Here is a 14367-nt window from a genome sequence, read left to right on the forward strand (position 1 = left end):
ACAACATACACAGGACTGTGCATCTTCCCTTAACGAAATCCAGCCATCTGTGACTGCAGTCTTGAGCAGAGCTCTGATGGAGGAGTGGGGAGCACTCATCTCTCTCCACATGGGCCAGTCCTTTGCTCTTGCAGACACATGTACTTACAGGACTGTTGCCCCCCGCTCCAAAGGGTCCCTTTTCCAACACAAGCGAATCTCTCCTAAGGGGGTCATGCAAAATAGAAAAGGTCATGGGGCAGGCTCACTGCTGGGCCCTGTGTTGTTTGCCCCTGAGAATACCATAAAAAAAATAGAAAGAGTGGTCAACTATTTTACATAATCTGTTCCTTTGTTCTTTGTACTCGGTTAATTAATAACATTTTAATTCCCCTCCTAACGCGTGGCCGTATTTTATTGTCAAAGGGAAGGACTGTCGTGTTTTACTCCAGTTCCGCCGTTGTTTCAAATTGAGAAATGTTTCCGCCGTAAGATGTTTGAGAATATCAGACAACCGTATTAAATGTAATAAAGTTCCCTGTCTCTAGAGGGGTCTTTTTACCCCTTTTGTGTTGTTACTTTAGAAGATGAAACAACATTTCCGTTCAATAGGAAACCAGCATCATCCTTGCTCATTTGAGGCCGTTTCGGGAAGCATACTGATAGTCATTCATATCTAAATGCAACAGTCGCTTTGAAATGCAAATTGTTAAAGAAAAATAGCATATGGTAGAGGTAAGTACTCTTTCTCCCTCTGTCTCTCTCGCTCTCTCTCTCCAAATCATCTCCCACACTTTAGGGATGTGAGCATAGCAAAAAAAATTATTCTTTGGAAAGAATCTCGGGCTTTTGACACATTGAAGCTTGAACTAATCAAGGCCTCTCTGCCAGCATATATGCATATCCATATCAAGGCCCCAGCGCTGAGAACACGCGGATTAGCATAGTAATTTAACTGCAAACCCCCCCCCCCCCCCGCTAATCAACTAAAGCAAGCAGATGATGCGTGCATGATGCATTTGTAAAGGCACTCTTTCAGAACCCCAAAGACACCAGGTAGTTGACCGTGTATTTTATGTTAATTCTAATGAACTGAGAAAGTGAGGCAGATGCTGAAGTGCTGCTTGGCTTTGCATGTGAGGTTTTGACACGAGGAGAACCACTTTACAATGAGATCTCTCCTGTGAGATGCGGAATCCCATTAAGTGGCTGATTCATGCTCCGGCTGACTGGTCTGTTCTGCTCCGAGTAGAACGTCAACAGCGCAGGATTTTTATTTTTTAAAGTATCGCCTAGATTTTTTTTAAAAAAAAATCTTGTTTGGAGGGACGTTTGCTTCCAAGAGAAACGCTTTGTAGAAGGTTTGGGATGGATGGAGGAGATGGACTGTAAACGACATTCATAAGTGACCGTGTTGTGATTGTAATGATAACGATGGCCTTTTTAATGGGGCGAATGTATCAGTTGTATGCATACAGTGAAGCTGAAAATAACCTATAAACGTCGCCTAATGTTCTAGCTCAAGGTTTTCTAGAGCAGGGGTCTGCAACCTGCGGCTCTCTAGATGCTCATGGACTACAAATCCCATCAGCCCCTGCCAATTGGCCATGCTGGTAGGGGCTGATGAGAATTGCAGTCCATGAACATCTGGAGAGCCACAGGTTGCAGACCCCTGTTCTAGAGGTTATTTTGGTATGCAAGATTATCTGAGTTTGCTACATAGAAGCAAAAAATCAATACAGATGAATGGGTCCCATCTCCTCTTTCCATATGATCTCTGTGCTGCTTAAGATGGCTGCTGTTAATTGATACCCTCACCTGGTTTTTACTGTGATGCGTTGCAATGGGATCAATAGGGGCACCCCTCCCCATCTTGCACTCTTGGGTGGGTACAGGAAACAGAGAAAAATGTTCATGCGAGAAAGTGTATGGAAGGCACATTCCTCTGGTTTCTCGTCCTCCCTGTAGACCAGTGGTTCTCAACCTTCCTAATGCCGTAACCCTTTAATACAGTTCCTTGTGTTGTGGTGACCCCCCAACCCTAACATTTATCCATTTTACAGATAGAGAACAATGATGCAGAGAGTCTTAGGCGACCCCTGTGAAAGGGTCGTTCAACTCCCAAAGGGGTCCTGACCCACAGGTTGAGAACCACTGCTGTAGACCCTGTATCACATCCCAAAGTGTTCCCAAGGGCCCCCTGATTCTCTGGCGCAGATTTTTGAGGGGCACATACTGTACAAAGAAGAAAGGGGTAGCACAAATCCCATTTGCAGACTTGCTTCGTTTGCAGAACAGTTGGATCCAAGACTGTGCTGTTGGACGATGGCTTTAGCAAATGCAAACTTTATGTATTGGAAAAATTTGTAACAGGACTCATCTCCTCAGACTCAAGGTGTCAAAAGCTGCGAACACATTTCATCAACAAGAATGCGTCTGCAGCTTTTGACACCTTGAGTCTGAGGAGATGAGTCAGGTTACAAATGCTTACTGATTAAAGTTTCTGCGACTTCTTTGAAGGCTGCCCTATGTACAACATGTTGCAGAAGTTCAATTTGGGTTTTGAGGTAGCGTAGACCAGCACAGCTATGTCACTAAGTCTAAGTGAAGAGCTATCTTATGAGAAGGTGCTCCTAGCAATAGCACCAACTTGTCATCCATCAATAAGGGCATGTTCAAGAGCATCCCAAACTCTTAAATTGGCGTACCAAAGAAAACCTATCCCCCACCATCCCAACACTTTGCCTTTGCAACTGTCTGAATTAAGATTCTGTCTACTTACCCTCATACACTTGACCACAGCCTTAAGATGCTGGACCGGGACCATCACAGCTGCTTTGAGAGGTTTGGATAATGATACATAAACCTGGGCGTCATCCAGATATTGATAGCAACCCACTCTGACGCTCTGGATGATGCTGACCGAAGGTTTAGCATAAAGGTTAAAAAGCACAGGAAATAAAACGGACTCTTCTGGCTTGGCACACATCAAGTTCCCAACTAGCTGATCCCGTTTCTCCCTTGGAAATTCTGTTTGCTGCGAACAAGGAAATCCCAAAGAAATAATGCAATCCCGAACATTGATTGTAGTATATCCACCAAAATATAATTGTTGACTGTATCAAATGTTGCTAATAGATCCCAACAGTACCAGCAGTGATGGACTACCCTTATCCAGTTGTATCCAGAGATTATAGGCCAAAACCAATAATGCCGTTTCAGTCCCAAAGCGGGACGTTGGAAATCATTCAAGGGCAGATATTCCATCCAGAAATGCTCTGTTGGAACTTACTCAATCACCTTGCTGAAGAAGGAGACACAGGTTAATAATTGGCCCCGTTCCTCATATCCAAAGATGGCTATTTAAGGAAGGGTCTAACCGCAGCCTCTTTCAGTCCTATTGGTAAGAGGGATACATTAATAATCTTCCCCTGAGGAGTTTCCACTTCATCCCTTCATGATTTCAGTTGGGCAGGGATACAGTTTGTGGAAAGCAGCTTCCACAACCCCAAACACTCCCATCAGCATCATACAGGAGCACCAATCGGAAATTACCCATGGAACGCTGGCAAGAGTTCAGTTCTGGTCGCCACATCTCAAAAAGGATATCGAAGAGATAGAAAAAGTGCAGAGAAGGGCAACGAGGATGATTGAGGAACTGAAGCACCTTCCTTATGAGGAGAGGCTACAGCGTTTGGGACTCTTCAGTTTGGAGAGGAGACGTCTGAGGGGGGATGTGATTGAAGTCTATAAAATTATGCATGGGGTAGAAAATGTTGACAGAGAGAAATTTTTCTCTCTTTCTCACAATACTAGAACCAGGGGGCATTCATTGAAAATGCTGGAGGGAAGAATTAGGACTAATAAAAGTAAACACTTCTTCACACAACGTGTGATTGGTGTTTGAAATATACTGCCACAGGAGGTGGTGATGGCCACTAAGCTGGATAGCTTTAAAAAGGGCTTGGACTGATTTATGGAGGAGAAGTCGATCTATGGCTACCAATCTTGATCCTCCTTGATCTGAGATTGCAAATGCCTTAGCAGACCAGGTGCTCAGGAGCAGCAGCCGCAGAAGGCCATTGCTTTCACATCCTGCACGTGAGCTCCCAAATGCACCTGTTGGGCCATTGCGAGTAGCAGAGGGCTGGACTAGATGGACTTTGGTCTGATCCAGCAGGCTAGTTCTTATGTTCTTAAGAGGTAAACTGTTCATGGAGAACTGTCTCATTGGAAATTACTGGCACTTGGAGTTATGTAATGAATCTTACTATGGCACTTACGTTGGCGTACTTGGTGTGAAAGAAGGTGGCCTGTACATAATTCCACAAATAAGTTTTAATGAAGTGGGAAGTGCAACAGCTGATTCTTGGCCCAGGTTATGCATCTGAGTGATGGAAGTCTGGTAATGAATTATTTATTGTATGTTCGGGATATATATTTTTAAGTCATTATCTCCTAGGAGTTGTCCTTCAACCTCAATAGCTAGAGATGTACATGAGAATCGGTGATTTCAACTAGGTCTTAGGTTTAATGCTAGTAATCGAGCCCAACGGCCCAGGCCAGCCTAGATGTGGGGGGGGGGGGGCACTCTGTTTGCGCGTGCTCACAGAGAGGGCTCTGAGTGCCACCTGTGGCACCCATGCGATAGGTTCGCCACCACTGTTGTAGAGTATGTTGTTAAAAAAGGACTGCAGAGGGGGAAAATGTCAAATTTAGCATGGATCCACTTAATAATGGAAGCACGAGTTATTCTTAGGTATTGGGAGATACATTCTTTGCTCCATCCACAAAGAGTTCTGAATGTGAATTTATTTTCCGCTTTCAGTAACATTCCATCTTTTCTTTTCAGGGAACGTGACGACGAGCACCTCTGTGTCTCAGATGACGAGCGGCATCAGCCTTGTTTCCTTCAACAGTCGTCCGGATGGGATGCATCAGAGGTCCTACTCCGTTTCCAGTGCTGACCAGTGGAGTGAAGTGACCGTCATCGCAAACTCAGGCATCAGTAGTGGTAAGAGGCAACAGTAGATTTTTTTTTTACATGTTTGGATAACAAATGTATGAAGATTCATGAAGTGCCTTTCCCAGAGTGAACAAGGCCAGGTAGCAAAGAGCAGGTTGGAGAAAAAGCAGAATAGAAGTTAAGTGCGAGTTCTGAAAGAGAGGCTTGAGCGTATGAAGATCATTTCAGGAAAAAGCTATCAAGGTCCCAGGTTTGGACAAGAATTTAGGATGCAGACACTGGACAGCATGGCATAGTGGTTCAGAGCGGTGGATTCTGATCTGGAGAACTGGGTTTAATTCCCCACTTCTCCACAAGAGCAGTGGACTCTTATCTGGTGGATTTATTTCTCCGCTCCTATACATGAAGCCTGCTGGATGACATTGGGCTAGTCACAGTTTTCTCTGATCCTTCTCAGCCCCACCTGATACACATGGTAGTCTGTTGTGGGCAGAGGAAGGGAAGGAGTTTGTAAGCCACTTTGAGATCCTTTATGGTTGAGACAGGCAGGAAAGAAATCCAAACTGCTCCTCCTCCTCCAGTAATCTGTCTCTTCCCATTCCTCCTAGCTGGCAAAAATATATTCCCTTTTTTACCCATAAACTCAAATATTTTTCTGCTTCTGCCAGCTCAAATGAAGCCCCCTTCTGCCTTGGGATAAAATCTTGGGACAGTGTTCGTTGACATTTCCGGCCTTCTCCATCCAGAAATCTGGGGGGGGGGGGGGGGGCTTGCATTTGTTAAAAATAAAATACTGTTTGTTGTATTAGTAAAGTGGGTGTTCACATACAGAAGAGGAAAGCACAAAAGTGAGCAAAGGGAAAGGACATGAGGGGGTCCCTATGGAGGAAGTCATGCAGGAAGACCTTGTTGCTTGAAAATATAGCCCTGCATCACTCTGACTTGAGGAGGTAGAAGCAATCTTTATGCTACACATGTACAATTTGATCTGAAGGGCAACAGCAGTTGTTTGTTTAATATACTACTGTATTGTTTTTTCCTAACAAAGTGGGTTGCCCCGCACAAAGGCCGTGCACCTGGATGTGGCACAGGCCTGTTGGTCCCAAGGAGGCTTTCTGGTGGGGAACTTATAAACACACAAAAAAGCTTCCTTGGCACCAGAAAGCCCCCATAGGGCTTTGAAATCCCCTACTGCCAGCTCAGTGGGGTTAATGACCTGGTGGAAGCCAACTAGCTGTTGCTCCTCTGCCAGCCCACCCCCACTGTGCAACATGCCACTGCTGTAAAGGGCTGCAGCAGCTGCCCACCAGCAGATCTGCCCTCTGCTGGGCAACTGCCCTGGGGAGGGCAAGGCTGTTGGCATGGTTTCTCATCACTCCCAACAGCGGATTCCCTCCCACCTTTTGGATGGGGCCATAAATCAGGTTACAAACATAAAAATTTCATATACCACATATACTCGTGTATAAGCCGACCTGTGTATAAGCCGAGGCACCTAATTTTACTGCCCAAACCTGGGAAAACTTATTGACTCGCATATAAGACGAGGGTGGGAAGTCGGGAGGCAGAGGGAGCTCCTTATTTGGGCAGAGACATCAGGGGGAGTCACTGCCCAAATAAGGAATTCCCTCTGCCTGCCGGGTGTGGCTGGGCTTCGTCAAACCCAGCCGGCAGGCAGAGGGAGCTCCTTATTTGGGCAGTGACTCCCCCTGATGTCACTGCCCAAATAAGGAGCTCCCTCTGCCTCCCAGGGTTAGAGGAAGCCCAGCCAGCCAGGGTGCCTTGCGGTTCCCTCTTCACCCTGGGAGAAGGGCAGCAACAAGCGGCTTGTACAGCCGCAGGGAGGTCATCCCGGCCACGCCCCCAGCCTCCACTGAGGCCTGAAGAGCCCGCTGGTAAGCGGTGACTCGCTTATAAGCCGAGGGGGCATTTTTCATCCTTAAAACAGGGCTGAAAAACTTGGCTTATACGCGAGTATATTCGCTATGTTTAAAATGGACTAAGTAAATAAATGACCAGTGTATGGGGGATGCACCTAAATCAGGGGTCTGCAACCTGCGTCTCTCCAGATGTTCATGGACTACAATTCCCATCAGCCCCTGCCACCAGGGCTGATGGAAATTGTAGTCCACGAACATCTGGAGAGACGCAGGTTGCAGACCCCTGACCTAAATAGTAAGCACTTTTGAAGAGCAGGAGGCTTCCTAGTGGTTCCACCCTCCCAGTGCCCAGTTCTTCCTTTCCCTTTCGCTCTCCTCATCCATCCTCTGTTTTCCCAGCACCACAGTCTCTACCCACCTTCTGTCCCTGAACCCCAAACTCCATTCATTGCCCCCCATTCCCAGTCTACTTCTCCTACTTCGTTTAGAACTGCTGCTCCAGCACCTGAACAGCAGCCGCCCTCCAGAATAATTTCCCATCTCACAGGGCAGTTCTTGGCAGTCTGGGCTTGGACTGCAGCTGTTCTGCTGAGGAGTGAAACGTGGCGCTCCTTTCTGAAGCTGATCAGTGGCAATTGCATTCTGAACCAGCTACATTTTATTTACTTATATACTGCTTTCCCCCTCCCCTGCCTAAGGTGGCTTACAAAATATAAGCTTATGCAGTTCGAAATATCGTCGAATACATCAGATTAAAACCCCAGCTCCTGTTCTATACATTTTTTTAAGGGAGCCCCTCAAACAGCTCTTTGAAGATGAGTTTGTTTTTATTTCCCACTTTTCTCTAGCGCAGGGAATCTTAAAGTGGCTTACAATAAGCTTCACTTTCACCACCACCACAGGCAACTTGTGAGTTAGGTGGGGCTAAGAGAGTTCTGAGAGAACTGACTGGCCCAAGGTCACCCAGCAGGCTTCATGTGGAGGAGTGGTGAATCAGTTCTCCAAATTAAAGTCCACTGCTCTTAACCACTACACCATGCTGGAATGGTATAATCCAAATGTCACCAGGGCAGCTGTATCTGTGGCCAGATCATTTAGTATCCAGCCACAACTGATAATAAGGCACACCTGGCCACTGCTATTCTCTGCACATACAGGTACAAGATCCAGATCCAAGATCACATTTGAGTTTTGTGGGGTAAAATAAGTTTCAGTTTATTTCCTCCCTCCCCTTCAAGGATGTTATTTAAGGCCTTACGCGGCCTGGGGCCCTCGTATCTTCGAGACCGCATCACCCCGTATGTCCCTGCACGGCCTCTCCGCTCAACGGAGGCTAATTTATTAGTGGTCCCTGGCCCCTCAATAATGCGGCTGGCCTCCACGTGGGCCAGGGCCTTTACGGCTCTGGCCCCGGCCTGGTGGAACACCCTTCCTCCGGCTGTCCGGGCCCTGCGGGACCTTAACGAGTTCCACAGGGCCTGTAAAACGGAGTTGTTCCGCCGGGCCTTTGGAGGGACCAGCCGCTGAAATGGTGCCCCCGGATGTCCCAGTCGGCCTGTTATTTAGGCTACCATCTAATGTGGCTCGCCTCCCTCCCCTCCCCTCCTTTTCTTCTGGGAGAATTTTAATGAAATATGGGGCTGGTCGGACGCCTCCTATTATTATTACTATTAGTGTTTGTTACCGCTGTTTTAAATATTTTAGTGATTTGTTTTACCATGTTTTTATGCTGTACACCACCCAGAGCCCCTAGGGGATGGGGCGGTATAAAAGTTTAAAAAATAAAATAAAATAAAATAAATAAATAAATTATTGACTTCAAACACTGATGAAACACCTCAGCATCCTCCGTGGACAGTACAGAGTTGGGTGCCATACTGGCGACACTGTGGTTTCCGGACAGTCATAAGGACATCAGAAGATCCTTGCTAGATCAGACCAATGGTTCATCTAATCATAGAGTTGGAAGAAGCCATAGAGTCCAATTCCCTGCTCAGAGCAGGATCAGCCTAAAGCATACCCTGACAAGCGTTTGTGCAGCCACAGCTTCCAGACTGCCTGTGAGGGGAAGCTCACCACCTCCCTCTGACACCAATTCCACTGCTGAACTACTCTTACTGTGAAATCCAGTATCCTGTTTCACACAGGGGAGAACCAGTCCAAAATCAGGCCATAGAGTCCAAGACCTTCCCCTGATTTGTCCTCCTGGTTATGCTTTTCAGTAATTCAGGTTTTAATATTGCACAAGACTTTTTTGTATATGGACTTTCTAATCTTCTACATAAATAAAAATGTAAATGTTCGTTTTTTCAAAATCTATCTCCGAAAGCTGTTCACCGATGGGTTTGAAATTTTGACACAACATTGCATTCGAATACGCGCATGTTTTTATATACCCACTATTACACTATGATGCAGGTGTCACACCTGTGACAGGTAAAACCCTGCTTTTTTAAAAAGCGCCATCTGGTGAACGTTACAGCAACACACGCTATACTCAGTACCGTACTTTACCATTCCATCTCAATGTTCCCAATTTACGATCCATGTACTGTTCCCAAATTTCCACTTTTATGCTTCCACTTCAATGTTTCCGATTGCATTGTTACAGTTATTTTCCATAAATTCTGATGTTACCTGTGCTCTGGTTGCCTGTGCTCATGTTCGTTTGGGACTATATTCTAACGTGGACAGTTTTCTCAACATCTACACCTCAACTGACCATATTATACAACTTTCTCTGGCACACAGTATAATCACAGATCTTCGTTTTGAAGCCTCGCCAATGCACACTGGGCAATCTGGCAGGAACAAGTCAAACGGCCTCAACACATGCAAACGGGTATCTGTTTCAAACTCCACGGAGACCTGCAGCTTCTCGATATCTCTTGAATAATAAGTTTTCGCCCGCCTGGTCAGGAAGCCCACCGTCCCCATCTTCCTTCAGGCTCCCCAAGGTGTAGCTTAGGAAATCTGCGGGGTAAAAGCACCACAGGACCCCCCTCGCATTGCCCGAGGCCCGGTCGGTTTCAATGACGCAACATCCTCACTTTTTGCAAAGTTCTTTCATGGCCACCGTACAATTTAGTGACTTCAAAAGAGGATTCCAATGGATATCCCATTTGAATTTGAGAGATTGCAATTCCCAATTCGATTGCCGTTTGTAGTCACCATCAGCAAAGCTCAGGGCCAATCTTTAACATTGTGCTGTTTACATCTAAACACGGATTGCTTCTCACGTGGTCAATTATATGTTGCATGTTCCACAGTTGGCAAACCACACAATCTCTACATCTGCACAGACAATGCAACAACAAAAAAATTTGTATACCCCCAAGCATTGTTAAATCAAACATCTTAGAAACGTGCGCTTTCGCTTCTCTTTCTTTCCCATTTCTCCAGACTGGGCCACAGCAACGCATGGCCAGGTACCGCTAGTGGTATAATAAAACTGTTTTGTGGTAGAGAAGCTGTACTGCCGGCAGGCAGGGCGTGATCAGGTCACAGTCCAAAGGGTCAAGGCAGGCGGCAGTCATAAACATAGTCAGGTCACTGTCCAATGGTCATGGTACAAGAGAACCGGTAAGCAGGCTGGGGATCAATGATGAATCAGGCATACAGTGGCGACAGGTAACACACTTGTTGCACCCAGGCAGAAGCAAGCTCACAGCAAGGCTTATAGAGAGAGCCTTGTTCAAGAGACTGGGATCCTGCAAGGAGATAATCCTCATCAGATGCAGAGACTTTTAATCTCCCATATCTTGCTGCCCAATGAGCACTCCTTCTTTGCTTCTGCAGTAGCACCCTCTACTGCTGCCTCCTATTCACACTTGGCTCATCATTGGGTTCCCTAGGAGGATCTGCAGGCTTCTCCACCTGCACATCAACAGGCAGGGCAGGGCTGGGAGTTGGCTCTGCTGCCAGATCTTCCTCAGGAGCAGAAACCTCTGGCTGCACTGCGTCCTCAGGTTCTGACTCAGAGTCCACTGTGTCCTGGTAAGTACCCAGGGGCTAGCTCATGACAGAAGTTTAATTCAGTCTGGGTACACTTTTCCAATGCTCTCTGACCCAGGTGATTCTGGTAGTATTCACCCTTGATGGTTTTTTGAAAAAACATTCCCGGTATCTTCACCGTTCACAAATGCTGGACTGAGAAGATGAAGATTTTTGTCTTTCTGGAGGTGGGGAACCATATTCTGTTGACTCCTTGGCTTCTCCAGAATCAGCTAAGATCATTGGAATGAACTGAAAGGACTAAGAGGGATCAAATTATAAACTGCACACACGATGAAGCTTGTAGAATGCACTCATCCCCATTGAGAAAGAAGTCGGTTGTCCTTTAAAAAATTATAACTTCTTAGGGTTGCTTTAGAGCATAGGTGTCAAACTCTTAGCCCTCCAGATGTCATGGACTACAGTTCCCATCAGCCCCTGATAGCATGGCCAATTGGCCCTGCTGGCATGGGCTGATGGGAATCGTAGTCCATGAACACCTGGATGGCCTGAGTTTGACATCTGCGCTTTAGCGGGTGACATGGAGAAACACTCCATTCTGATACAAATTAACTATGGGAAGTTAATAAAAAAAAGATTTAGCTCTCAGGCAATCATTCAGATCCTGGCTTGACTCAGCAAATGCTAATTTCATTGCATTCCTTCTTGCCCCATATTTTCTTTCCGGTATACTTTTCAGTTTCACAACTTAAAGTAAAGGGGGAAAAAACTCAGAATGAGAAATGGCAATAGTATTACCATACAAAACAGCAATAGTATTATCATAAAAAAAATTTGCAGCAGAAAAATCAGTAATGACAAAATAACTTATAAATAAGAGATATCAAGAAATACCTAACAACCCTTTTTGTTCATTTTTTTGTATTTAACAAAAAAGTTCTTTGGTAAAACATTCATTCATTCATTCATTCATTCATTCATTCATTCATTCATTCATTCATTCATTCATATGATTTCTATAGCACCTTTCCCCTTTTAGGCTCATCTCTGAAAGGAGTTATAGCCTGGGTAGCCATCTTGAATTTATGATGTGACATGGGCTTGGCAATATGCTACAAATTCAGGCAAAACACCTGGTAGTACTTAATAGTACAGTATATGCCCCTACACTAATAGGGAGTTGTCTGGTGTCCTGGCATTCAGTGCAGTGAGGCTTGGCTTCTGAGAGCAAGCCAGGATTAAGGCAAGATGTTTGTGCTTGTATGTCATGTGAACCATAGCTAAATGTGGTTAATAAAACAACTTCAAAACATGATGTGAGATCCTGATTTGATCTACCCTAACTAGTGTCATTGCCCTGACCTGGATGGCCAGGCTAGCGCATTCTTGTCAGATCTCAGAAGATAAGAAAGGTCGACCCTGGTTAGTACTCAGATGGAAGACCAACACTGGAATACTGGAATAGCTGTACAGAGACAGGCAACAGCAAACCACTTCTGAATGTCTCTTGCCTGGACAACCCTATCAGGTTGTCATAAGTCAGCTGCAAGTTGATGGAATCACACATGGCTGAGTAAGCATTTGAACCCAGATCCCTGGTTAGAAATGCACACGTCAAAAATATTCATGATAATTTCAGATACGAATTTTGGTAAGGGCGTTCGTTTTGTTATGCCTAAGTTCCTAGAATCTCAGGGGTCTGCAACCTATGGCTCTCCAGATGTTCATGGACTACAAATCCCACCAGACCCTACCAGCATGGCCAATTTGTAGTCCATGAACATCTGGAGAGCCGCAGGTTGCAGACCCCTGTCCTAGATCCTCGTTGCTATTTCAGGTACTTTGGAGATTCCAAAAATTTGAGACCATTTTTCTAGTTCTCCCTATTCCTCCCCAACCCTCCAGAAGCAGGGAGGGAGAGAGAGAAAGGAAGGAAGCTAGTCCCACCAAACAGCTGTTAGTCAATGTGTTCCCTCCCTGCAATTTTAAAGGGGCTAGAAATCCCATCTAGCAGATGAGGCCTCCTTACAGCATGTGTCAGAGTCAGGTCTACCTGCCATTGGAAATAATGGAAGTGTTGCGTTGTTGCCAAAGGCGGGAAGACCTGAGTTTCTAGCTCTCACAGACAATAATGGTCCATTATTTACAATGGCAGTAGACCTGGCCTCTCCCTATCTTTAAGTTGGCTGTTTGCATTGACTTTGAGATGTTGATTTATAGCTATTCATCAGATCCCTTTTCCTCACTCCTGAGCTTCATGAAAACCAAAATGCTTCTGAAACTCCAGGAGATTGATTTTCATTTCTAATTTGGGGAGTATTTGGGGTAAGTTTGGATATCCCTGAGCCGACCCAAAACAAGTAAAATCAGGTTTAATTATAACTGAATGCACACCCCTGTCTCTGAAGCTCTAACTTCTACACTGCATTGGCTGTCTATTTTCTATGTTGTCATGTACTGTGCACCTGTCTCATTGGCAGGAACACATTAAAAGGTCTTTTTTTAATTTCATCCTCTGTCTTCACCCAATGAACAGGTTTGAATTTGGGAATAATAAAAAGATAATCCCTGCGCAAGCAGCAGGTATGAAGGAGCCACGCGTCTCTTTGGATTCAAATGCCAACATACCAGAGAACGAACCCGCTTATTGTCACATGCTTTTATTGTAGACAAAATAACATATTAGGATTCATTTTTTCTCTCCGCACCTTCATCACATTAAAATTAATACTTTGTATGGCTCTGTTGAAGTTTTCAAAGTTGTCATATTGAGACCTTTGGTTCCCTGCAGCTTCTGTCTTTTACGCAACTGGGAACATTCCTTAATTAGATAAATTACTTTGTAGAGGGCAGCGCTACAAAACAGGAGGTGTTGGTTAAATTAAAGGGGGGGAAATAGAAAAATCCATTCCATGCAATGGAAATGCCCCACTGCTTTATGACTATTATAGTTGTAAGGTTTTACATTTAAGTACCTGAGGTTTAAAATTAAATGTCTAATATAATTTGGCACAGGAACATGAAGTCTGTGACTGTCCTTAGAGAATACAGACAGTTCCGTTGACTGTTTCAAATTGCCGTGTGCTTGAGAGTGAGAAAAATCATACAACTGAATCACTTTTTAGTTAAATGCCAGATGCTGTTCAAAACAGATTAATGCAATCGCATGTTGAGCTTTGAATTTCGTACTTAAACTGTTTCAGTACCGCGTGAAAAATACTTTTTTTTTTACCTTTTACTTATCCCTTCCAAGTGCTTGACAGAAGTAATTTTTGCTGCGAGAGAATAAAAACTGGAAGTAGTAAATCCTCTCCGAGGAATCTCTTGTGCGGATTCTTTATAGGGCGCAATTGATCTGCCCATCAGCCCCTGATGTAGTTTCAACTGTTTATCACTCTAATGGTGGCAGTGAGACAGTGGACATGGGCTCGCAAACGTGAATGAACTTGGTTTTTGTGGTTAGCGAGGAAGCCGCTTTGCGTTATTGATAGATTTGGAACAATTACCTCGGCAGTAAGTGTTAGCTGAGAGGTCATGCTGTATCTGAGATGGAGGCATACGCTTCCATTTGAATCATTGGCTGTGATG

At 45.0% G+C, this 14367-nt stretch overlaps 1 protein-coding gene across 4 annotated transcripts in view; it reads left to right on the top strand.

The window, feature by feature from the left end:
- AGAP1 (ArfGAP with GTPase domain, ankyrin repeat and PH domain 1) overlaps positions 1-14367 on the top strand; it is a 426302-nt gene that overhangs the window by 258183 nt on the left and 153752 nt on the right. For all 4 annotated transcript variants that reach the window (XM_048500437.1, XM_048500447.1, XM_048500456.1 and 1 more), the window contains one exon: positions 4832-4993. In XM_048500437.1, the coding sequence (XP_048356394.1) occupies positions 4832-4993 (162 nt within the window). The remainder of the gene's footprint in view (positions 1-4831; positions 4994-14367) is intronic.

This window comes from Sphaerodactylus townsendi, linkage group LG01 (genome assembly GCF_021028975.2).
Source record: "Sphaerodactylus townsendi isolate TG3544 linkage group LG01, MPM_Stown_v2.3, whole genome shotgun sequence".
Classification (NCBI taxonomy): domain Eukaryota; kingdom Metazoa; phylum Chordata; class Lepidosauria; order Squamata; family Sphaerodactylidae; genus Sphaerodactylus; species Sphaerodactylus townsendi.